The 25,032-nt window shown below is 36.6% G+C and overlaps 1 protein-coding gene and 1 long non-coding RNA gene across 6 annotated transcripts in view; one reads left to right on the top strand and one right to left on the bottom strand.

Annotated features, from left to right (window-relative positions):
• dac (dachshund family transcription factor) overlaps nt 1-23,992 on the top strand; it is a 457,012-nt gene extending 433,020 nt beyond the window's left edge. For all 5 annotated transcript variants that reach the window (XM_087351712.1, XM_087351710.1, XM_087351711.1 and 2 more), the window contains 2 exons: nt 12,015-12,113; nt 19,706-23,992. In XM_087351712.1, coding sequence (XP_087207838.1) covers nt 12,015-12,113; nt 19,706-19,758 — 152 coding nt within the window. In that variant the 3' untranslated portion in view covers nt 19,759-23,992. The remainder of the gene's footprint in view (nt 1-12,014; nt 12,114-19,705) is intronic.
• The window catches only part of LOC147873286 (uncharacterized), a 217,756-nt gene that overhangs the window by 45,817 nt on the left and 146,907 nt on the right, over nt 1-25,032 (bottom strand). The gene's annotated exons all lie outside the window — the stretch shown is intronic.

Below are 25,032 nucleotides of genomic sequence, written 5' to 3' on the forward strand. Positions count from 1 at the left end.
TGAAAAACTTTCAGTTACGTTTGAAATGTGCTATGTTTCTTGTAAGTTGTGGAAAGCTTTCGGTGTTTATCTTCAGTTGTTCATGTACAACTGTTTGGAGTGGAATATTTGGCAAGCTAATAGTCTCCAGGCAGTCAAGAAATCCCACTTTTATGGTCCCCGAGCCCGCACAAAAGCCCGCTCTGGACCCTATACTGAGCGCGACAAATCGAATCTTCTAACCTGTTTTCCCTTAAATCCATTTTAATATTATCCAACGAAACACACCTACGTCTTTTAGGTGGTCTTTTCGCTTCATGCTCGCCAATAAAAATACGGTACGTTTCTTTCATTTTCGAAATGCGCGGTCCACGCCATGCCATCTAAAGGTCATTGACTAAATTATTATAAAATAATTTAGTGAAGAGGACAAATTATACAAAATATTAACATGAGAAAAATATTAGAATGACATAATCTTTTCTTCAGATGCATCGCAACCTCGTACTTGGTTCACCAGTTACGAGGTGCGATCGGAAAGTTTCGAGACTGCGCGTATAAAAACCCGTACACTTATCTCAGGTATTAAATTCATCCATCACCCTCTAAGTAGTTCCCCTGGGAGTGAACACAACGATCCCAGCGCCGCTGCCAAGCCTGGAAGCATTCCTGGAAATCTTTCTTTGTCAGCCTGTCAAGCACCATCTGCGATTCTGCCTGAATCTCTTCTATCGTCTCAAATCTCCTTCCCTTTAGCTGAATTTTCATCTTTGGGAAGAGGAAGAAGTCACACGGAGCTAAGGAGGGTGCGGGATGACGGCCATGGTGTTTGAGGCCAAAAACTGCCGAACTTTGAGGGCGGTGTGCGCTGGCGCGTTGTCATGATGCGTCGCATGTGGAGTTCTTCCTTTAGAATCAGCTGACAGGTCCCATAGCCTATCCCAACAATGTCGCACAAGTCGTTGATGGTACGACGTCGATCTTCGTGAATGGCCTGCCGAATCTTCGTAACATTTTCGGGCGTTGTGCTCGAAGATGGTCGTCCAGAACGCTCGTGTTCATCGACAGAGGTTCGGCCATTTTTAAAACGTGAATGCCACACAAACGTTTGTGCACGACCCATTGCGGACTCCCCAAATGCTTGCTTTAGCATTTCATAGGTTTCCGTAGCCGTTTTGGCGAGTCTTTGGCAAGAATCGCAGATGGTGCTTGACAGACTGGCAAAGAAAGATTTCCAGGGATGCTTCCAGGCTTGGCAGCGGCGCTGGGATCGTTGTGTTCACTCCCAGGGGAACTACTTCGAGGGTGATGGATGAATTTAATACCTGAGATAAGTGTACGGGTTTTTATACGCGCAGTCTGGAAACCTTCCGATCGCACCTCGTACAACTTAGTAGGTGATACACTACGTTGATCATTGACTTCATCACTTATCCAAGTAATCGGCTTCGTGTAACCATTGTTACTCAACTAGTCGAGACATTTAATGCCTTTACAATATTAGAAGGTTCATTACCGCTTTCATAGAAACGTTTCGTCTGCTTTAAACACTTCATTTCACACCCTAGTTTATCACAATTTATTTTAATATTATCCGCTCGTCTCGCCTGGGTCTTCAAAAGCCGTATATTCATTGAGGTTTTTAAAATATATTTTAACGTATTTATAATTTTTTCCATGTATGCCTTTTCCCCCCAATCCAATTTATACTCCGTGACTTAATCGCCCTAATAATGTCAGATGAAGATTACAAATTGGTATTCGTCTCTATCTTTCATTACATGTCTCATTTCTCCTGACTGAAAATAGTAGAAAATGACAAAACCTCTGAAGGGTCGTGACGTTCTTAGACAGTGAAACTGATTTCAGTATAGAAACTATAACGTACGTATATTACACCAGTTTCGTTCTCAAATCGTTTCTCAGTGTTGATGGCAAGGCGCAAGCTCCTTAAAACTGTATAATGGTGCCGCTTGAAATGTCGGACAATGGCCAAGTTTGTTCCAGCGGCTGGCGAGGTTTTTCTTTGTGTTGCTACTAGTGTTACACAATCCAACAGCCAAGACGGCTAAACGTTTTCAATTGTATTCAAGATGCTACTGCACAAGAAATCATTTTCTTTCTCTCCCCCCCCCCCCCCCCGAAGGAACGAACAAAAAAACTATTGTAGTCATTATTTTTGTGATCGAGACGAAAGTAGAATCTAATCTCATACTGAGTATAGTTTAAGTGTAGTTAATTTGATAGCCATATCGGCTAGTCTGGCCGGTAAGGGTAGGTTGTGATTTCCTACTAGGTTATTGTACGACTCTGTATCATGTGATGAATGTTCAGGAAAATATCTTGCAACGAGACAGACGAAATAGGCGGTAAGTTTAGAAAACAAATACTTTACGAGGAACGTGTTGGTGTAGAAATGAGAGGCGAGAATTCTTATTTAGAAAGCTGTAATCCTATTTATCAGTGGCGAATGCTTCGTTCTGGGTAGCAGTGCGTCGCCTGACTACTAAATTTTGAGAAATATAATAGAATTGTTTTACTGGTAAAACAGAACAGCGCATATTATTGGCTATTAAACCAGTTCTCAAATAAAAAGGAATTGAATTTCAAAAACAACTCAGCACTGGTACAATTGTTTGCATTTCAAGACTTGGCTTATAGGCATGGATTCAATATTGTACTAGAGTTGTTGCACCTTCGAGGTAATGCGTTCCGTGAATTAATAATCGATACCTTGAAGATGGCTGACTTCTGTGTTGTTGCGCCGTATCTGTTATAAGTATGTAATTTCGTATTCAGTAGAAGCCAATAGGATTCCAGACATAAATTCTTAAAACTGATGTCAAATGTTTTGTGTTTGTGCTTCAAATAAAACTCGTATTTCAACAAAATTAAACGAAAGCTGATGATTGGAATTTTTTAAGAAGTGTCGTGATGAGAAATTATACAAAATTTTAGTCTAATTAGTCGAAAATACGAAGACGGTACGAAGAATATGAAGGTCGAACGATAGTATTAATATTGATCTTCAAGAAATAATTTGTGATGGCGTGAATTTGAGTCAACTTGGTGAGGACAGGGTCCAGTGGCGAGTTCTTGAAAACACGACAATGAATCATCAGGTTTCACAGAAGGCAAGAAATTTCTTGGCCAATGGACCTTCTCAAATCAGATTCTTCTCCACGCAGGTATTAAGTTAAAGGATGCGCCTGTTGGGATAAGATGAAGAATGATGTGACGAAACACATGCACTCTCTGTAGGAGTATAAATAGATTTACACAGACAAAAGATGAAAGAACATCTACACTTAATGCGCAAGAAATTATTATCGAATATCTTTGGAGTATAAAGTAATTCTAGGTAAAACTGAATGTATGAACATTTCACGGAATCAATATTTAAAACCAAGTTGTAATGTTTCTTATGTAATTATCTGACAATATTAAACATTATTTTTGTTCCTGACAACGACAGTAGCTGAAAGAAATTAGGTTCGCTATGAAATTCTGAAGAGATTGTAAATTCTTTAATTACGTTAATTATGAACCTGTTTATTTACCGTCAACATAAATTAAACAAGAATGCTGCTCATGTGGTTAGGAGAAAAGTTGGTTTTTAACCCTGAGTGGAAACTTTATTCATTATAGTGTTCACTGAACCCTGTCTAGAGCTAGTTAAAATAGACCAATTACTTTACATTCTAGCTTCCTACAATTCGTTTTAATATTATCGTGCATTCTATCCGTAGGCCTTTCAAATAGCCTATGACCAAGATTATGCTTTTCTTAACTCTGAAACGCTCGCTAAACGTCGTTTAGTCCTCTATAATTATTAATTTGCATAGGTAATTTTAGGTGAAGTGTGCAATGTATGAAGCTATTCATAATTTTTTTCTATCTTGATCTTAGTTATAAACAAATTTCTCTATACAATGACTTAAACCTTTGTTCTTTCTTCAGAGTTAGAGACAAATTTCATACCCGTATAAAACAACAGAGAAATATAATTTTGTAAATTGTGATCGTTAGATTTCAGATATTACCCGAGAAAAGAAATGATTTTCACCTAAATGACATGATAATTTCTTTTAATAGTTGGTATTGTATAATATTAAAATATGCGACAAATTATGGATTTTACATGGCCCCCGGTCTCATAATAAAATAAACTCCCGAAAAAGTTACCTGAACTTCGGGTATAGTCCCGAGAGGGGTCTGATAACTGCGTGACCCTGGCAACACGGAGACCTATGAGAAATAAGTAATACAGAATCTTATATAAGGTGGCATAATGGCTCTCCTATGACTCTGCATTTAAACTGTAATTAACTGTCTGAAGTAACCCCTGCTGCAGGATTTCGATATGGATGCTACTGGTCAATCAGTACAAAAAGGGGGCCCACAAATAATAGTTAGCACAATGGCCGTGGAGAAGGGACGATTGCAGCGCCATGTCTAGTGTTATGACTCGAAGCAGTAGCCGCAGATTAGATCCGCTCCTCAGAATAATACCAATGTTATAGGGGCATCTCTTGTGCGTTACTTCAGAGAAGCAATTCTCCCATTCTTTCTCTAAGTCCTATGTCTTTCTTTTTTCATGATGATGGAAACAAATTGGAAACTGTTTCTAAGAAAATTCTTTACTGTTGTTCTATTCAGGGGCATTATATATAGGAAATTAATACCCTTGCCTTCTTACTGAAAGAAGTTAGAATATTTGTTTAAAAGCAGCAATAAATATTACGCTTTGTAATAATTATGAAAAGGTTTGTTCGAAATATAAGTGGGAGTAATACAAAATCAAAACTACATACCGAGCTTGTTAATTCACTATTTTCTTCTAATATCTTACTGTAATAAACTTAGACGTGATATGATAATCAGTATATGTAAGAGCATGGGAGAAGTGAGAAGAGTACACAAAATTCTAGTCGAGAAATCTCAACGGTAGAAGACCACGTGGGAGGTTTAGCAGTGGATTAAATAATATCAAAATTTATCTTACACAAGTATTGTGGGCTGTAGGGTATACTTTGTTTACTGCAGGGTCCAATGGCTTCGGTGAACACAATAATAAACCTTCAATCTCCTGAAAAGCAAAGAATTTTGCTCTTCGTTGTCTCTCATCACGAAGTTAGTTAAATCTTTGTGACAACAGTTGATTCTGATCAACTCCTTCTTGGCTTATCCACATATTCACGCCTTATTTAAATAAGATTACGTTTTGTTATTATGTTCCCGTACAGGTTTTTTAGCCTGTATATATTCTGTTCGGAACTTTAATTAAAATTATATCGCCATCTACGTCAAGGGTTTAGGCTTATCAGCTTGTTCCGAACTTTCCATCTTTGCCTTGGTCCACCAATATATTTTCTTCCTGTTGGTCTGTAATTTAATTTATGTTTTCGTAATAACTCTTGTCACATTCTATCCACATGTATCCCTTTTTATTTGTATTTTGCTCTTGACTTGAGTATAGGCCTGAACGCAGGTCATATTTATTAATTTTGTATTTGGTTTTCTTTTAATTGCGTTTTAAAACAAAGTCATCAGAAATTATTAGTCTAATGATTCTGATGATAAGGGATATGCCATTTTATTTAAATAGCAATATTTGGTTTTTCTGCGTAATTTGATAGGAAAATATATTTTCATTTATATTAGTAAATATTTCTAAGTTAAAGTATTTTATTGTTGTGGTTGATTAAACACCGAAGCTTAAATAATAGCATGGACTCTTAACAACCAGATACCAGGTCACAATTTGTAAGCCGAGTTCTTATGTACGATATAAATTGCAAATATTGACCAACCGGGTTGTAGCGGAGAATATGTAGACTCACAGAAACTTCTTTACCATAAGCAGTTAACAAAGACTGTCGTCTAGGGTGTTGTACCCTGTAGTTTGGTAGACAATGACCAACGTTTCGTCATCAGGATGACTCATCACATATGATGGAGACTGTAAGCTCTTCTGAAACGTCGATCGACGTCTACCAGTGTATGCAGTGTAACATCCAAAAGACAACGATTTCTATAATCGCATCCGTGAGAAATTAAATCTCCCCAAGGACTTAATTTCACAAATTTTACTAACGCCCATTTTTTTGATTTTAAACACATTCTTTGTAACTACTTTGTATGTTCCGAAGCGCATACAAAAAGACACAAGTCTAGATGCGGAAATACTTGTAAAATTGCTCAACAATTTAAAATGTTATAGCATTTGAAGCCTGAATAGTCGTATTATAATTATCATAATAATAATAATGACGACATAAAAGGATATCACTAATGTTTATTTCTTTAGAAACCTATGATATAGACAGCAGATAATTGTAGGTTAGTGTTCTGGTTACATTACCAACTTGTAGGTATCTGAACAATCTACCCGCTTCTTTCCCAGACAGGTGGATACCTGCTTTATGTTACATGTTCTTTTCTTTTATTATGAAAATTCTTTTTGTTTATAAAAGAAGAAAAGCTTTCATTATTAGATTCCGTCTGTGGCCACTTCTGACTGGAATCTTACATACGCCTAGTCTAAAGGCATTTACATGGAATGACTATTATGTATGCATAACAACGCTGACTTCTTTTTTGGACAGCATACTGACAGTAACTCTTATTACTCCTGTAATTTAATCAATATTCATGTATTGGCCCGCTCTTGAGATAAATTTAAACCAGAGACGTGTTGTAGGTAACAGCCGATTTAAGGTGCCTTGTTTTATATTTAAAGGCTGGAATTTTACTGAAGTTGTAAATCAGTTATTAAAATGATCAGAGTTTACAACACCAGAAAGAATAAAAGTAAAAATTGTATTAAATAAAATATCTGTAATATATGTATATAAAAATACGCCCTGGGTTCGAAACCCCACAAGCTAATCATACTCTTTCATGGAAAATTATTTTAAAGATCAATAAATCTGAAAATATTACTTTGTGATTGATTAGTATCTAAATAAGACGCTGTTCAAAGTACTGAGGTTATAAAGTAATGAATCAAAAAGAATTATCATGAACGATATGGAAGGTTAAGGATTTGGGAGGCGGTTGTGGTGTACTTTAAGGTTTTCTGGCATGCGTACTAAGAATGCGGATTCCTCCTGAGTGCAGAACTAGGGCACCATTAGAGTCTTGCCAGCCTACTCGATACGTTTTGATAAAATGAAATTAGCTATTGTTAGCACGGCCTAGACACTACATAAAAGTCAAGATAGCCGATTGTGTGGTAGTAGTTAAAAGAAACGAACCACGAATACTTTGAATAATATGCCTAATCTTGAACTCAAAACTATTGCCAACTATGGTCACTGTCACAAGAAAAGTAATAAATAACTTGAATAAAACAACTTTACTTTATAATGAATTTCCTATTATTAACCTAAAAGTTTAACATCGCTAATACCAGAGAACACCACAGCTTAAAATCGTTATACACCTTCATTTACAAATCACTACCCTAAGGTCCACATTTACTTCTTGTCAGTATTAAAGATCTTCGTTTCCCGCGTACTAAATTTTTGGAAATTCGTGTCCGTCACATATCATCTACGTTTCTAGCCCATCGTAACCTGTAGGAATCCGTCTTAACAACACGACATACCACTACGTGTGACACTGCGCAGGTAATAAATGTCGAATTTACTAGTTTGTAACCACCGAAACCGACCGGTTACTTCTTGGGTCCAAATATTTTTCCATAATCTTCATCGATTACAATCAGAAGAATTTTTGTGCTGTTCGTCCTCTCTGTGCTGAACTAGGTTCAGTGTTACGTCGTTACACTAAAAATTTGACAGGTAATCGGATTACAGACACTTTCGCTGTTCACAGAAACAAAGGGACACTAGTTGGTATATTTTATGTATGTTATGCCTTGCCGCTACATCTCTGTTACGCACTAGACTCGGAGCATAATCCCTATGAATTCCCTTCATGATTATTTTAAAGTATAACAGATCCTGTATCTTAGCCATTCCATCTTCAACCCTTGTCTCAAATCTCCCTTTAGACTCTCAGGAATAATTCAGACCTTTGGCTAACTTTCCACTTCAAACTGGAATGAATTGATAATTGGACTCGACTAGTCCAAGTGATGGACCGATCCCATGAGGGAACAGTAGCGCCCACAGCATGATGCGGTTATAAGAGGCGTTTTATTAACTATGATTTGTGTTGATATCAAACTTAGGCAACCCAAGGCCCACGTGATAAATGACCACCATGCTGGATTTTATGTTTTCTTGCACAAACTCTATAAAATGAAAGCACGATGCGGAGATCATGTCCGATTAAAGGCTTTATCTCTGAAGTGAACTGACAGGGCATGTAGCACGCGTGGGATGAATTAAGAAATAAATAATATGGTCTTAATATTTTAGTGAAAAATAATGCTACTCTGGAGACATACGCGTATGTAGGAAGGTAGTATTAAGATTTATCTCGCAGATATTAGGAAAAAGGTCAGAGGATCTAATCCGTTAGAGGTGAAGAAGATATTAGAATTTCGGGGTCCATAAAATCAAAGAATTTCTTGGCAAGCAGAGCGATTGTTAATAAAGACACTGTACCACACAGGTAATTAATTATTGTTAATAACGGGCGTAATGTAATTTGGTAAATAGATTTTATATTTTATTCTTATATTAAGATACATTTTACAAAATAAATAAACTATAACTGATATTTCTCGCAAATGAAATAAGCAGTTTTGATAACTTCGACATGAAAGAAGACAGCGAATCTAATTCAAGGGTGGAAGTGTATGAAGCTACTGAAACAATTCCAATTTTAAGATATAAAAATCAAAAAAAGAGGAATGAGTGAGAGAGAGCAGTCAAAAAGCTGTGTGAGGGATGTAGCGTTTTGCCCTTAAGGTAGGTGGATGAGGGGAATTGGGGTGCTGGGGAGTGGGGGGGGGGGACACACTCGCCTGAGGATCTTATTAAATTTTATTGAACGGCGAGACGACAGAACATTCTGATGTGCAGACATACACATATACATATAGAGAGTACAGATAATTCAATTTGTGCGTCTTTGTCTCCATCTTTCGGCCTGTCGATGTTAATATAATACGTTACTAAAAGCATTTGTTCCGTTTGTTTCAGCCCGAAATGCTTTTAAGTACAAAATACATAATATATACTCATCCAGTTTTCCACCCGCCCACCTCTTCAAAAAGAAAAGTCATTTTTATGTAAAACTAGCAGCAAAGAAGTTGTTGAAAATAAGGAAACGCCGGGGTAAAGGATAAGAAAGGAATGGGGAGTAGATGGGTGGAAACAAAACGTTAAATTGTAATATGTAGTAAACCAAGCGTGAAATTGAATAAACTTTTTGGAGTAAGCGAGAGAAAACTGGAGAAGGGGACAGGATTATATTATATAAGCATTGGGATGAAAATGTATTTCCTCACTACAGGCTCCTTCTCTCTCGACTTGGAAAATTGAAGGGGAGAATATATAATATCTTTGTAGTTAGTTCTTTATATCTCTTGCTGAGGATTGAAAACGTTTTAGAAAATAATAATTCCAAGTTTTTGCGCCCTCTGGGATGAGTCTTTTAACATTCAGATTATTGTTGGTGTGAAATGAGTTGCTTTGCTTTACTGCTTACGTGTGAGAACACCTGAGCTCCTTCACTGCCTAATCACATTTCGAAGTACGCAAGTAGGTACAATTAGAGTGCACCGTAACAACACGTGTCTTAAACGATACCTCTTTTAAACGGAAACATCTGTCTTTCGGAACAATACTTTAGTCTAACGAATGCGCAATAAGAACAATATTTATGGATGTCAAATAAAGGATTTACCTCAAATACTAAATGAAGTTAACTCTTGGAATATTTCTTCGATTGAATTTTTCTGTTAATGGACCAATTCGTAAAGTAAAAATAAATAAAAGAGAAAGGTGAATTCAATGATTATGTTAGACGGTGAATTCTGTTTTAAACAAAGGACTAGCATCTTCTGTGTTTAGTACAACATCAAATTTGCAAACTGCCGGTCATGAATACAGGCATACCTGGTTTAATTGCGCATCGCAGATATTGTTTTTTGTTAGTTTCTTTGTGTTTTTTTTGTTTTTATAACAAATTGAAGGTTTGTGACAACACTGCGTCGAGCAAGTCTATCGGCGCCATTTTTCCTACAGCATGTGCTTACTTCGTGTCTCTGTGTCACATTTTGTTCTCGCAATATTTCAAATTTTTTCATTATTATATCTGTTAATAGACTGCAGTATAGTGTAAACATAACTTTTATATGCACTGGGAAACAAAAAAATTCGTGTGACTCACTTTATTGCGGTGGTCTGGAACCTAACCCGCAATATCTCCGAGGTATGTCTGTTAATAAAACTAAGAGAAGGGAGTAAATTCATAGAAGAGGAAGATGATGTTCCAAAAATAAGGCGTAGAAATGGAATCTTTGATCAAAATCTGCTTCTTATTCTCGGTGGGGTATTTACGTTTTTCAAACTTAAATCAACTGCTGAACGTAGAACCTGGACTGAGGATTTCTGTTGATGAGGCACGGTGAAAGAATGAACAAGATAAGAAGTGAGGGCGAGGGGAAAGGTAGAGGTGGGGGTGGGGGTGGGTTGTAGACGCACCACAAAACACTTTGTGGTTCTGCGAGGATAAGCTGCTGGTGATGCTAAGTTGTATTGTGGTTACAGGACGAATTACACGGTCCAGTTCTGTCTCGCAGATACATTGCGTCTCTGTACTAAAGCAATTAACACCTCCTCCCCGTACTCTGATTAGAGTCTCTGCCTCTGATGCTCCAACGACTTTCACTTTAACCCTTAGGCACTGAAATGCACCGTAAATTTAGAATAGTTGGGATTTTTCAGTTTTCGTGGTAGCGAGTAAGAGTATGGCTGTTTTCTGGAAGCTTGCGCCGTGTAGTGTTGTAGAAATTTGCAGAAGTTTTAGAATTGTTCATCACCGTGATCATGGAGGTAGCAGGCACCTCTAAAACGTTGCTATACTTATACCAAAATACACGGCAGAATAACCCAGAAGACAGTCATGAAGATTTGAAGATATTTGCCGGCTTGAGAACCTGAAATCTCATTTTCAGTTGCTCTGTCGGAAATGTCTGACACTCGCGAAAGTCACATTCTAGATTGATGCAGTTTAACTTCATAGCCCCGATAAGCACACAGTTAAATAAAATAATCGAACTTTTCCCCAAGTTTCGTATTCAAGTGATCCTAGGCTCAATTCTCGGTCCGGAGACCGGTTAGCTTGGCTGATATTTCCTTGGACCCTCCAGGTAGAGGCCAACTTGAAGATTTCTGTCTTCTGGGTTGGTTACTGTTTGGCGTTTAGAAAGTCGCCCGAAATATTTGAAATTAAAACAAAATAATTTTGACCCTGTAAAGAATATCACTTCTTACTTATATTACAGACCTTTGTTGGTTAGGATTCTTATGGTCTTGCTCTGATATCAGTAACAGTGTCCGTGTTTATCATTCTTATTTATGTTGTTCTTTAAAATGTTTAAAATTACTTCCCCACTGTCGTATATATTTCTTTCAGCCGTGTACATTATTGTCTGCCTCTCAAAATACAATGTGTGTACGTCCAGTGCCTTATAAGATTTTTATGCTGTGCAGTCCCGCACGACGTATTAAAAGCATCTTGTGCTGTTCTTCTTTCAAGCACTTGGCATAGAAATACAGCACCACCGCTATCTACGTTGTGCATTAACTGACTAAGAGCCAGTTGCTTGTTTGATTTTATACAATCTTTGTTAAACATTTTAATAGAATACATTTTTTAAGAAATTGTGGTGTGGGTTGAGGTGTAAGATGAAGGGAAAAAACAAAGGTATAAAGATAGAACACCTGCTGTAGGACGCAGTAAAGGCTGATATTTTTAAGAAAGTGTATAAAGGTTGTTGTGCGGGACTGCATAACAAGTCTAAAGTCATTAACCATTCGTTCTGTACAATCACACCTCTAATTTTCCCGTCCGTATTCAAGTTGTGTGATTGTGTGTTTTGCGTGTTGCAGAGTCACTAGCCCAGGAGCTGGAGCTCGAGAGAAAATCCAGACAGCAGCAACAGCAACAACAACAGCAGGCTGAACGGGACGTCAAATCGCCCCTGCAAGGTCAGCAATATTAATAACGACGAAAGTGATTTTTAACAAAGATTTACTGGAAGAATATATGACGTCTGCCTGCCTACAGATACTTAAATATATTTATGAAGGCTGTCACGAATAATATTATAAATTTAACTTATACAGTGTGAGATTTCAGGTTCCCACGGCGGCGTGTAAAAAAGACGGGTTTCTTCTGGGCTGCTGCTCCGTGTAGTCTGGCAGAAGTTTACTGACGTTTCAATAGTACTTGCTGCGTCTATTATCAGACCATAAGTACCATTGAAACGTCGGCAAACTTATTCCAGACTACACGGTTCAACTACCCACAAGACAGTCATATAAAAGCTTATAGAAATTAGTGATCTAATTGTGGTTGTAGTTTCAACGTGTACCTACGGCCTTGATGTTAGATAACCCAAAAATGTTGTATAGTATCCATGTTTCTAATTTTGAAGATATAAAAAGAAGCCCCGAATATAGACACAATCTTAGGTTGGAGTTTTAAGTAAATTTATAATTTAAGAAATTTAAGAACTAAATATTAGGGGTATAAACTAAGTATTGTTTTATATTGAAATAAGTCAAGTAATATTTAGGAAAGAATGTCTAGCATTACGTAGGGGAAGTGACCATGAAGTCTACCCCACCTCTGAAACTTGTAACATAGTAAATAAATATATCAACGATATGAAATCAAAAGAAAATTCAGAAAATACGTTTATGTATTTCCACGATCCTTCTTAATACCACATTTCACGTAGGACCTACTTATATACTCAGTGTTTCATTGGTTGTCGCTGTCAAATCGAAATCTAAACGTAGATTTCGGGCCATCACCAGTTTCTTATAAATTCTGCTGCAAGGGAAGTAGCACGATATATGTATTTCGAATATTTATTTCCACAAAAATTTGCAGATCCTGCAGTTGTTTGCGTCACCTCTAAATCGGTAACATTGATGTTAATGGCTTATGAAGTGAACGAGAATAATTAATTCCGACATAAGTTGCGATATTATGGAAGAGCGCGGTTTAAGTTAAAAGCGTAACCTCCATAACCACTAGAGTCCTATTGATATTTACGATTATTTGGAAGACACCGGGGAGGATAAAATATGTTAAATATGCAGCATGGGTTGGAAAGTGAAATATATACAAAATGTGTTCTAATACACCGTTATAAATTTAATCGATTTTTAAAGAAAATGGGTCTAACTATCTATTGCTCACTAAAAGTCCTGCAACAAACGTGTTTAATTTGTTGGGTGATTCTTTGTCAGTTTTTATGGAGAAAATTACTCAGTATCCAGATTCACTATTAAATCATCAATGGGCATGCAGCACGCATAGGGGATAACAGGAAATAGATACACAGATTTGAGTGAAAGACCTCAACGAAAGAGCCTAGATATAAATAGAAAGTTTCAGTGGAATAGCGACATTCCCCATAAGTTTATGGGAGAAATTTACAAACTGGATAGACTAATTGAGTTTGTTAAATACGACGTATGGGCCGATTCATTGTATTTCCTATTCCTGTTGTTATTCTCGATTTCCAAAATACTGGTTTCATTGCAAACTAAACTACCAGACAATGCACAGAGTTCAGAAAATTCAGTAATCGAAACTATGATAAACTGACAAACAATACTAATTAAAATTATAATTTTATCAATTTTAAAGGTGAGCAACTATGTTGCATTTTATACAATAATGCAACATCATAGACATGGTCAACATCACAATATCAAAATACTAATGTAATTCAACATTAAGTCCCGTTTAATTAACACATCCTACACGTGTCCTTGAATTATTCGATGATTTCGCAAATGACAAATTTTAAAAGTCTGAACGATGTCTCCTTTGAAATTAAACTTCTCCCAAGTAATTTCTCATTGCATTAAAATCAGCCATCGCCACCCCCAACTACTGGACGTCCAACAACCCTAAAAGTGCTCCATTGGGTTACAGAAGTGGCTGATAGAGAAATAAAATCAAGATTTTAAGACGCACTTTTTCCACATTTCGAAATGTCTAAGATCGAGTTGCGTCAAACATTTTATGGCGTCTAACAATAGATGTAATGTGTTTCTTTTTTCATAAAAATGTGTTACTGATTTAAGGATGCGTCTTACAATCGATGGAATCTTAAAATCTACGAAATTAAATGTTATGTTACTTTTTAAGTAAATAAACAAACTGAGCTACTTTCAAAGTTTTAGATGATCAGTAAGATGACTCTGTATATTAGCATATTAGTGAGGTATCACGCAAAATTAACAAAGTACAGAGTTTATCCACTTAAAAGAAAATTTGTCTAGTGAAACTTTTTTTCTGCAGTCATGAATTATAGGACATGAAGAGAGGTTCTTCAAACTTGGACACTTAACAAGTCAATTGAAACTTGTATGTATTGCCCCATCATCCCTGTCACATTCACAAGTGTTTGCCGGCCGATTCTGCCTGTTGAATCTACATCATAATTACTCATCTGCTTGCGTGTTTAGATGCAATAATTTAATAGGTATTTTACCCTTCACGAACTGTCTGAATTACTGGGCCACTTCGCATCGACGTACAGCAGTAGCTACCACAAACAAATAACAGCACAATTTTATATGAAGTGTTTGTGTATTTTATTCTTTAATTTTCTTAAAGAGGGAGCCGCGTGGTCGCGGGGACAGTGGGTTCGAATCCGACTCAAGCCATGGATGTTTTTCTGTGTTGTGCTGTCCTGTGTATAGGTAGAGGCCTTGCGGCGGGCCGATCCCTCATCCATGGAGTCCTACCGAATGTCCATAGATCAAGCCAACTAAAACGTTTGGGACCCGTAAAATGGTACCGGAAAACGTATAAACATTGTTAAAACGGAAGAAGAATTTTCTTAAAGAAGATAAGCCTATAAATTAGACTTGTTACTGTTATTATCATCACCATTATTATTATTATATACTGCTGCTAATATTTCTATACACTTTCTTATAGTTTGTGAGATTTGTGGATCTTACTGTGGTGAAGATGATGATGCTGGCCTTCTAGGTTTCGACAAGTCCACACGGCGCTATTATCCAGAATAACATAATCGTTTCTAGTAGCCTGCTACAACATGAGCACCCGCAATTATGTAGAATTTCCGTGATGGTGTCAGACCACGATTTAGGTCTAGTGTGCAGTTTTAAAAGTGGTGTTCTTAAAATACGTAATATCTTATACGTTTTCCAGTTCAAAATTATTGTTCATGAACACTATTACGTCACAGTGGGCACTATTTCTTTGTTAGAGAGAATCGATTAATGTCTGGCACGAATTACCACTTAAAATCGTGTATATAAAAGAAACAAATACATTTGTTTTGACTTCTCGTTGGACCTTACAAGATTAAACAAACACGTTCGAGAAAATTCCATCCCCTGAAACAATCTCTCGACTTTTTATAATTTTTTTTATTACATATAAACTAACAAAGACATTAAGTAATTCCCTGAATATTCTTTGTCGTGTTCACAGGAGTCAGTCACTGAGCCTTCGTGTTAACCAGTGGAATCCAATCCACATTCTCACTCCTTGTTCCTGTAGGATTTTCTTTTTTGATATTATCTTCCCATCTCTGAATTTGTATCTTCCATTCAGGTTTTACGACCAAAATTCTGTTTCTCCTATCTCACGTTTGTTCCGGTCACCCTGTTAACGATTTTGTTAAAGATTACAAATTATAAAATTATTAGTTTACAGTTTCCTCCGCTATTTTCCTATCTTTACGCCATTTCGGACAATCCGTCCAAGCTCGATGCCCTATGTAACATTTCGTAACCAGCTATTTTTTACGACGTGTACCTGCTAAGCAGTCAACCAGACACAAGCATTAAGACCCATTCCTTGTAAGCTGTCCGTGACTGCTTATTCAATACGTTTCTAGCCACTCAGAAACCTGAATTAAATCCTGCAGAAATACGCAAGGCAGAATGACAGACAGACAGACACCTCACGCTAACGAAATAAAAAATTATATTTTTACACGTCCAAGTTTAACATATGTAGACTATTCAGTAAGATACTTAACTCTGTTTATTGTTTAAGTAATAATACGACAATAACAAATAAATACTCGTTGCCTTATGCTCCACACACACACACACACTAACATTATTCTAAAGCCCGATCAGCCCTTTAAGAAGTGTGGGCGAGGGATCAATTGATCAACATTTAAATTTAAAATTTAAAATAGTACGTTACTTATCAATAGTTAATTTATCATTCAAAACTTGAATAAAACAAAGTACATGTTTTTATACGTATACTTCTGCTATAAAGTTTAGTAAAATTCTGATATTAGTCTTAGACCAGGCATTGAATTCACATAAGAAGTTCCGGAGTTCCCCCCCCCCACCCCCACCCCTCCCACGTCATCGCGAACAAGGAAAACAATACTTCAGTTCGGGGCATAATGACTTGATGCTTTGGCTTTAATTACGAAACTGGTGGTAAGAGAAGTCAGAAGAAGAGGAGGAATACTGTAGGAAAGTTTTAGGTTATGCGTCGCTTTTAAAACCTCAGATCCCGATGTAGAGGTTTCTCTCAGAAGAGAGAGCCGATAATATTAGTCTAAAATCTCACTGAGAAGCCTTCTTCCGCGGTTCCGTCCGTCAACATACGGTTTTAATAGTTGTTTTGTTTTTTTGTTGTTGTCTGTATGTGGGGCCGACTGGCCGAACTTTCATCAATCATTGGACGAACTTCCTCCCACCGCGCTTCTTCTTTCCTCTCTCTCTCTCTCTTTCTGTCTCGCTCTCTCACTATCAATCATTCCAAGACTCAAAAATCGCCCCGTGTTTCTGACAGAACCTTGTCCCCTTAATTTAATATCGAAAACAGACAGAGAGGGGCGTCCCGTCACTGTACCCCTGCAGACGATCCCCACTGCGTGTTATCTTCATGGGCCTTACCAGCTTAGAAGGACGATTCAATCGACAGGGTGGATTGGCCGGGCGTCGAACTGATGTGACGTGGCTAAGATAAATTTATTCTTCACACTACGAAATGTGCCACCTCATCGCGCTCCGATTTTAATTTGTTTCGGGCAATGAATACATGAGTGGTCTATGTACAGGGACATAAGAATTCAAATGTATTAATGAGAATATTTATGGATATAATCTTCTCGGGCGTCCCGCGCCGTAGCCGCGCGGTCTGAGTCATCGTGCTTCGGACCGGCGATACGGAATGCGCGCTGGTTCGAGTCTCGGGGAAAGAAATTTTTCGTGAGATTTTCGACCAGTGTATGGGACCGGCATCGTGAGGAAATTGGGGAGCTACAATGAGTAGCGTAATCCGGTCATAAAAACTAGCAATGGCTGGGGGTTTGTCGTGCTGACCACACGTCACCCTGGTTGGATGATCGTTCACCTCTGCTTAGGCATGTGAACGTGAGGCCAGCAGCCAGCTAGTCGGCTTTGGCTCTCTGGAGCTGTTACGCCACGAATTTAATTTTTTTAATCTTCTCGGGCAATCAGCCGCGTTAACTGGTTACCGTAGTAAACCGACGTATCAGGAACAAACCCTGAGGATGGGGACAGAGTTTGTTCCTGAAACGTCGGTTTACTACGGTAACCAGTTAACGCGGCTGATTGCCCGAGAAGATTTGATTGATTGTACTCGCCGCGAAAGTCTCAAATCCTATAGAATATTTATGGTTTCGCCATATACTATTAGATATATAAAATCATTCAGGATAAGACTAGAGGAGAATGTAGCGAGAAAGAATATATGACTAATATTTTTGTTGAAGAGCCTGGACAGTTACCAAGGCGTAGATGGTAAGATAATATTAAAGTGAATCTTAAAGATGACAAGATGTGGACTCACTTAGATACAATTGCGTTCTAAAGAAGGATTCTGTTTCACTGAGTTCTTCAGTTTTAACAATTTTATTCAAATATTTCTTCTTCTGTTAGTAACTGTTAGTAAGTTCCAGTGGTTATTAAAGGAAGTTACTTTTAAATCGAAACCCTAACTACTATACTTGATCTTCTTCGCGAAAAAAAAAGTTACGGCCGGAATGATAGTTGTTTCGTCGCTCCATGAGCAGTTTTGGCAAAAAAAAATGCTTCTTGTGTCCGGATACTTTGTTTACAATTGGTATATTGTTGTCTTAATCGGAACCGCCTTGTCAGAATGTACGTTGATAAATACTTCACGAACAGCAGTAAACGATTTTGATGCGAAATATTTTTTTTCTTTTCTGGAAAGATCATGTTTTGCTCATTAATACACCACTTTCGCACCTTCACGGGTTTTGCGTGAGCAGCGGCCTAGTAAAGGAGATGATCAGGACTCGAGAGTCAGAGGGGGAGTTCGGGAAAGTCTGTTGCACGGTGATGTGCCTGATTCTAGTTTACTTTTTTACCATAGTTCGTGACTGTTGTTTAGTTACGTTTTAGATAGCACGGGCTGAATAATTTATTTTGTTAAACACTGAAGATTTAAGTGTTGAGAGATAACGGAACACTTTTTTACCTATATTCCTAATCACCAAATAAATCCAGTGCTTCTAAGCGAAGCAGTTCGCTGCGCAGTTCTATTATAAAAAGCCCTCGAGCTTAAATCGTAATTTCGAGACCAGTGAAACCGACGAATTATCAAAATCTAAAGTCTTTACAATGACAAGTTTTAAATTTTACTTTTCTCACTGGCAATAATAGTCATTTAATAATAATGAGGATGGTTGAGTCGTAGATTACTTGAAGCTATATAAGAGTGATATCCGCCAAACTGATGAAAACCACGAAAAATCTCTGCCAATACTATATGTATATGTCTGGCACAAAACTGAAACGGGCACAATGAGAATACAAGTCTTAAGTATTGTCCCCACAAAAGCCTATTCAATATATTACAGATACAAATCTGCTATTGATTGATAGCAATTCAAACATAAATCTTATTCTTAGGAAATTAATTGCAGTGCACAGTCATGAACTAATTTGTTGCATACTCTTACTGTAATTTCTCGTTTTGAGTTAAGGAAACATATTACGCTTAAGAATTAAGTGTTGAGGAACTTATTTGCACCTAAGAAAGGAACTGACAAGGACATGGAGGAAATTCCTTGTTAAGAAACTTCGTCATTTGTACGCTTAGCCTAATATTGCTAAGAATAAATGAATAAGATGTGTGTGACGTTTAACACTCGTACCAAGCATACAAAATTTATCAGCGGAAACTCTAAAAGAAACCGCTTGAAATAATTTCGTATAGGTAGGATGATATTAAAACGGATATTACAGAGATATAGAATGAAGTTTCAAGTGGATTCAACTTTCTCACGATAGTGTCCAGTGGCCAAGTTTTTGTGAACGTGGAGATGGGCTTCCGAGTTCCGTAGAACGAGGGAAGTTCCTGATAAACAAGTAACTATGAATTTTTGAATAAAGGTTATACGTCATGAAGTTAGTTATTTTCATTAAATTTATATCATATCGAAAAAAAGTTTTATGTGATTTTTTTGGTTAGTTTTTTTACAAGCGTCAAGAAAATGCACCCAGGATATAATGGCGGTAGTTGCTTCATGTTTATATTTACCTCTTCTCGTGTGTTGCAGAGTCACGTGCCGGCTACTACAAGAATTCAGTACTGTTCACTAGCGCCACTTAGTGGGCAGTACATCAACGCTTTGTATAAACGTTCAACGATCTCAAGTAGAAGAATGAAACGAGTCATCGATATCTCTACAAGAATCACAATAATCGGCAGTTCTAGTGTAGATATTTCAGTGATATGCATGGAGGCCATCTTGTCCAGTGTTTTTTTTTTCTTTTGTGATGTGAGATAGGTTTGCACATATTTTCGGAAAAGGGAAAATACATATGTAACACTCAAGAAAATGTGATTAAATTATAATAATAAAAATCCACGGGCGCAAAAGTGAACTATATAAGACCGTCCTAAAGTTCAGTTTTGCTGGGACGAAACGTGTTACGAATTCACCAATTACGAAAAAGATAAAGACACTGAGGAGGAAATCCGTCGCGTTTTGCTTTATTGTACAGATCCTCCACCATTTTATGTGTTGTGAATATCGTGTTTCTGTCAAGAGGATTTCACAGACATTTATCTATCGTTAATTTATTTATTATTCGTTCATTGAGAGAAGAGAGAAGTTAATTGAATCTGGCTTCAAGTTCACTGGATAGGATTCTTCATTTGTGTCTGTGTATGGTAAATAGGACAAGATGAACGCTTGTAACCATACATGTGATTATTGAACAAAAACAGAAAACAATTAAGGCTGTTACATACGAATATAATATCAATATAATTAAAATGAATAACGTTACAGTGTTTCCAATAAGGATATAGAATGGTATGATCTTGTCAGTGTTTATGAATTAGATCAAAAAGTGAAGCAGATTAACATTGCTGCATAGGAACATTTATCGTCTTCACAACCATCTTCCACAACTGAATTATTAATATTTCGATTTCGATTATTTATAGAGTGTGTGGTGTCAGCTGGCTACACTACCCCGCTTTTCAAAAATGAAAGGAAAAGTGTTACTAAGTTCACTTACCCCCGAGTATGAAAATAGTCGACAATTCATCTGGTATAATTTTAATTATTATACATAAATTATTATAATTAAAGAAAAGGCTGCTTGCGTGGAAGTGTGGTGGTGAGATTCAGTTTTTAGCCTACTATTAATATCATTATTGTATTTTAAAATGTAGATATAATAGACTACAATTTTAATGATTTAATACCGAAGGAAATTTTTGTTTATGCAGTAAATTATGACAACTGTGCGAATCATAGCATACGCGTGCATGGGGGAACTTGTATTGTGTGTTCTGTTTTTGAGGAAAGAACTAAGATTTAAAGTAGTCTGTGTCGTTGAAGAAACAAAATACTGAGAAAGTGGACACTACGAAAAATAATTGTCGAGATAAACACTACAAAAGAACATAAATAATATAAATATTATATATTATATGAAGAAGCTTCGTATTAATTATGAATGGTCGTTATTATATACAACAATTTAATGAAAGGATCTTTGTACGTGTTAGCATTTCATAACAAAAAGCTTGGTGCGTGTCTCCCCCCCCCCACTTCTTTTGTGAAAATGAGCATGGCCTCCCCCCTCCAAGTGTTGGTGTTGCACAACTCCTCAGTCTAGAGCTAGAACAGTTGTCAGTGTTTATTAAGGGCGGACACAGCACAGTTTTTAATTCGCGTGGTTAAACTTGGCAGTTAAATTTATTTTAAAATTTTTTGTATATATATAAATATTTCGTCATTTTTAATAAGTACATATATATATATATATATATAACTCTAAAAAGAAAGTAGTGATATATTACTTCTACTAAGAATTAATGCATCATTGAAGTAATTCTAAGGATGTTTACGTTTGCCAAGGCGAGAAATTATATTCTCAGTAAAATCCAGGCAAATAAGCTGTTTAGTAAATATGAAATTCCACTTCTTTAATAATAGTAACATAAGAATTTCTATCAACAGATGAATATAGCAGTGGTATACGACAGTGTGCATGTGTTCGTCCATTAAAACTGGTGTTCCTTTTGTATAAAAGAATGAAAAAAACTCCCAAAAAACACCACTGCGATGTATCGGTGTTAGCGTGTAGAAATAAGAATTTTTAATTTTACTTCGCGCTGCCCCCATTTCAGTGGCGCTAGTAATAAACACTCGTTACAAGCACTAACATGATTTTTGAAAGCAGCCACCAGAAGTCGCCATCATTCAGCACACCAGTATACGGTCTTTTGACAATCATATTCGGAAAACACTTCTCCAAAAATTCATTTAGTATGAAATTTTACCGGAATTTTGAACACACTTTCACACAGTGCACAGTGAAATAGTGATTCTTTTGCAAGACACTAGAGTCAATAACATTTTAGTTGTATTACAACTGTGAATCCTTCTTAAGTGTCATATAAAGCTATGAGAAATTACGTCAATTTCTTGTATGGTACTTAACATTTTTAAGCATAATAACAACATATTACATGATTTTTATAATTAAATGTTTGGGTTATAAAATTTCCAACGATTGTGACTGAAGCTAATACGTATTATTTATTACTGTAAGTATTTCCCTTGCACTCTTCGTTAGTCAGAACTCCCTCCCCCAATTTCTGAGGTACCTGGGATCGAGGCCTGTACATTATTTTGTGTATGACGTTTGATGTACAGAAATTTTGGGACGGAGATTTCATGTTAACCGTGTTAGTCGGGCTAACACGGTTAATATGACCACTTCTCCCGTCATCTTAACTTACCTAATTCGAACAAATAAGGACTCGGAGTGAACTACAATGCGAATTAAGCGCAGAAACGAGTCATGCTTGTTGACAGATAATAAAAACGTAGCTTACTGATTTTGTGAAACATTTCAAAGATTGAATGACACAGCGTCTCATAATTGTAATTATAATGCCCGGTCTTCTACGTAAGACGTACGTTAATTGAAATAATACAGAGAAATAAACGCGGTTACTACATGTCAACCTATGAGTTCGCAAATACGAAATCAATAAACTTTTTATTTGTGCAACAAAAGCAGATAGACAAGTGCGAAAACATTTACGTCTGAAGCATCCATAATATTTCTAGGAATAGGAGTAAAATTTTATCAACTTCAAAAGGAGCTACATACATGGTATAATAAAAATATCTTATTAATATCAAAAACGGCTTTATAAAACGTGTCTCATTTGTTACGCACTTAAAACGATATATCGAAAGTTAATTTATGTGTTTAATGTAATTCAAGCAAAGTTATAAATTAACGCACTGAAACATGATTTTAAATGTACCCTATTAAATGCCTGTGTCTCGGTGCGTTTAGGGCCACAAATGCGAACCGCTGTATAATCTTTTTTTTTATTCTGTGTCTGTTAGCAGTGAGTATAAGAAAAGTCCTGAGGGATAATAATAGAGAAGGCTAAGCCGGTATCAAAATAGCTCAATGTTACCTAAAGCAAAACAACCTTCAAAAACGCTTAATGTAACAGAAGTCCAGGCGACGTTCAGGAACGCTCAGTTGTAATGAGAGTCAAATAACTTCCTAAACCGCTTAATATTATCGTTGTCATAAAATTAGTTTGTTGGCCTTTGTATTCAGCACTTTGTGCTTGCGTATTTGTATATAATTTTACTCTAATAAAATATTTCTTAGTACCTTACTAGAGTAATTAATATGGCAATTAATGAAGCTTCTTAGCATATAATTAATCGCGTATTTCTAATTCTGACTTTTTGAGAGTTATGAATTAATTTTAAACATGGAACTTTTGTTTGTTGAACGAAAGTTATTTGTTCAAAATAACTTGAAGCTGGTGATTATTTTTAAAGATATACGTACAAGCAAATAAATATAAATCAAGCATTTTACAACATAAAATCCTGCTAAAATTAAAGAGAAGGCGAATATCTTCCATAATTTCTTTATGAGTTTAACGATTTGATTGTTCTAAAAAGTAGCAGTTTTTGGATGCTGTTGGTATAATTAGGATCAAATTAATTAATTTTAATTAAACGATTTTAAGTATAATGAATTTAAAGTCGTTTTATTATGTGAAGGTAGGCTTAATTGAAATCTGATTCGTGAATAATATTCCTCAATGTGGGATGCATGGAAATCTAGTTCAGTTGTTTACGAAACTTTTTGTTTTATCTTGGCAGACTAGAAGCAGCGATTAAGTTGACGGTAAAACATTTTGTGCCATTTTCACCTCGTTCCCAGGTTCCTGGTTATACTTGGCCGCTTCACCTCGGTATTTTGGTAACTGTATATTTGTGTGTGCCTTGTATTGTAGAAACAAAAAGAATAAGGAATAATAACGAATATCGAAAAGAATACATTGCATTCATATTATTTCCACCATGTTTCATTTGCCTTTTACAGTTTCCTCATTCCACTTAGGTGTAGTAGCTTTGGGCTTAAGTGGCATAACGCTAGTCAGTCATTTATTTTTCCATGCTTTGTACTAGTCATCCCGCGTAGACGAATATAGTCATTATATAGCCAATACTAGTTTGACGTTTGTCGATTTACCACATCTCCAGACTATATAGGGAAATCAACAGGAGAAAAATAATGCGATAGAGTAATTGAATAATCGTACCGGAGCTTTTATACAATTCCAAATAATGAACAAATAAGAAGAATGGAGATAGCAGAAATAAGTTTCCTTACAGTATCGAAGAATATGAAATGAAGGACGTATTGCAAATATGGTGAATATGTAGGGGAGAGACTCGGATTATTAGACATCAGTACAATAAAAATTTGTGAATAGAAAGGGCTGAAATATTTGACAGGATAATTGAAAACCGACTTCTGAAATTCAAAATCCGGGGCTTAGGAGCTTCCAGTGACGTAAAAAAATTTGAATGTGTATAATCGAAACATGCCTAGAAATTAATAAATGACTATGATGATGAAAATATTAAGGAAACATGTCTCGCCATCTTTTAGAAGCTAATTATTTAAGATTTTTTAAACAATAGAAATTCATGTTGCAGGAACCTTTAAAATACATGAACAGAAGAAGGTTTATTTAAGTAAAAATCAGTATGGAAATTAATAAATTCTTAATCCATAGTAAAGCAAAAATAGCCACGGTGGTCTAGCGGTTAGAACGCTGGCCTTGTAATCCTGGGGTCTCTGGTTCGATTCCCGGCGGTGCCCGAATTTATAACTTGTGTTGGGCAAGGCCGTGGTCTAGGTAACACGGAGTTTTCCTCCGGGGGCTTCCCCGGTTTCTCCGTGGCATCCCAACAATTACTCCATTCACACACAGAAGAAGGCAATGGCAAACCACTTCTGGATCATCTGCCAAGAACGTATATGAACAGGTCCCAGTCCGAGAAAAGGATGGGAGGATCCTGTTCATATG

The sequence above is a fragment of the Zootermopsis nevadensis genome, unplaced genomic scaffold (assembly GCF_977971745.1).
Source record: "Zootermopsis nevadensis isolate Lab colony 2312 unplaced genomic scaffold, Znev_1.0 Znev_ptg000020l, whole genome shotgun sequence".
Lineage (NCBI taxonomy): Eukaryota > Metazoa > Arthropoda > Insecta > Blattodea > Termopsidae > Zootermopsis > Zootermopsis nevadensis.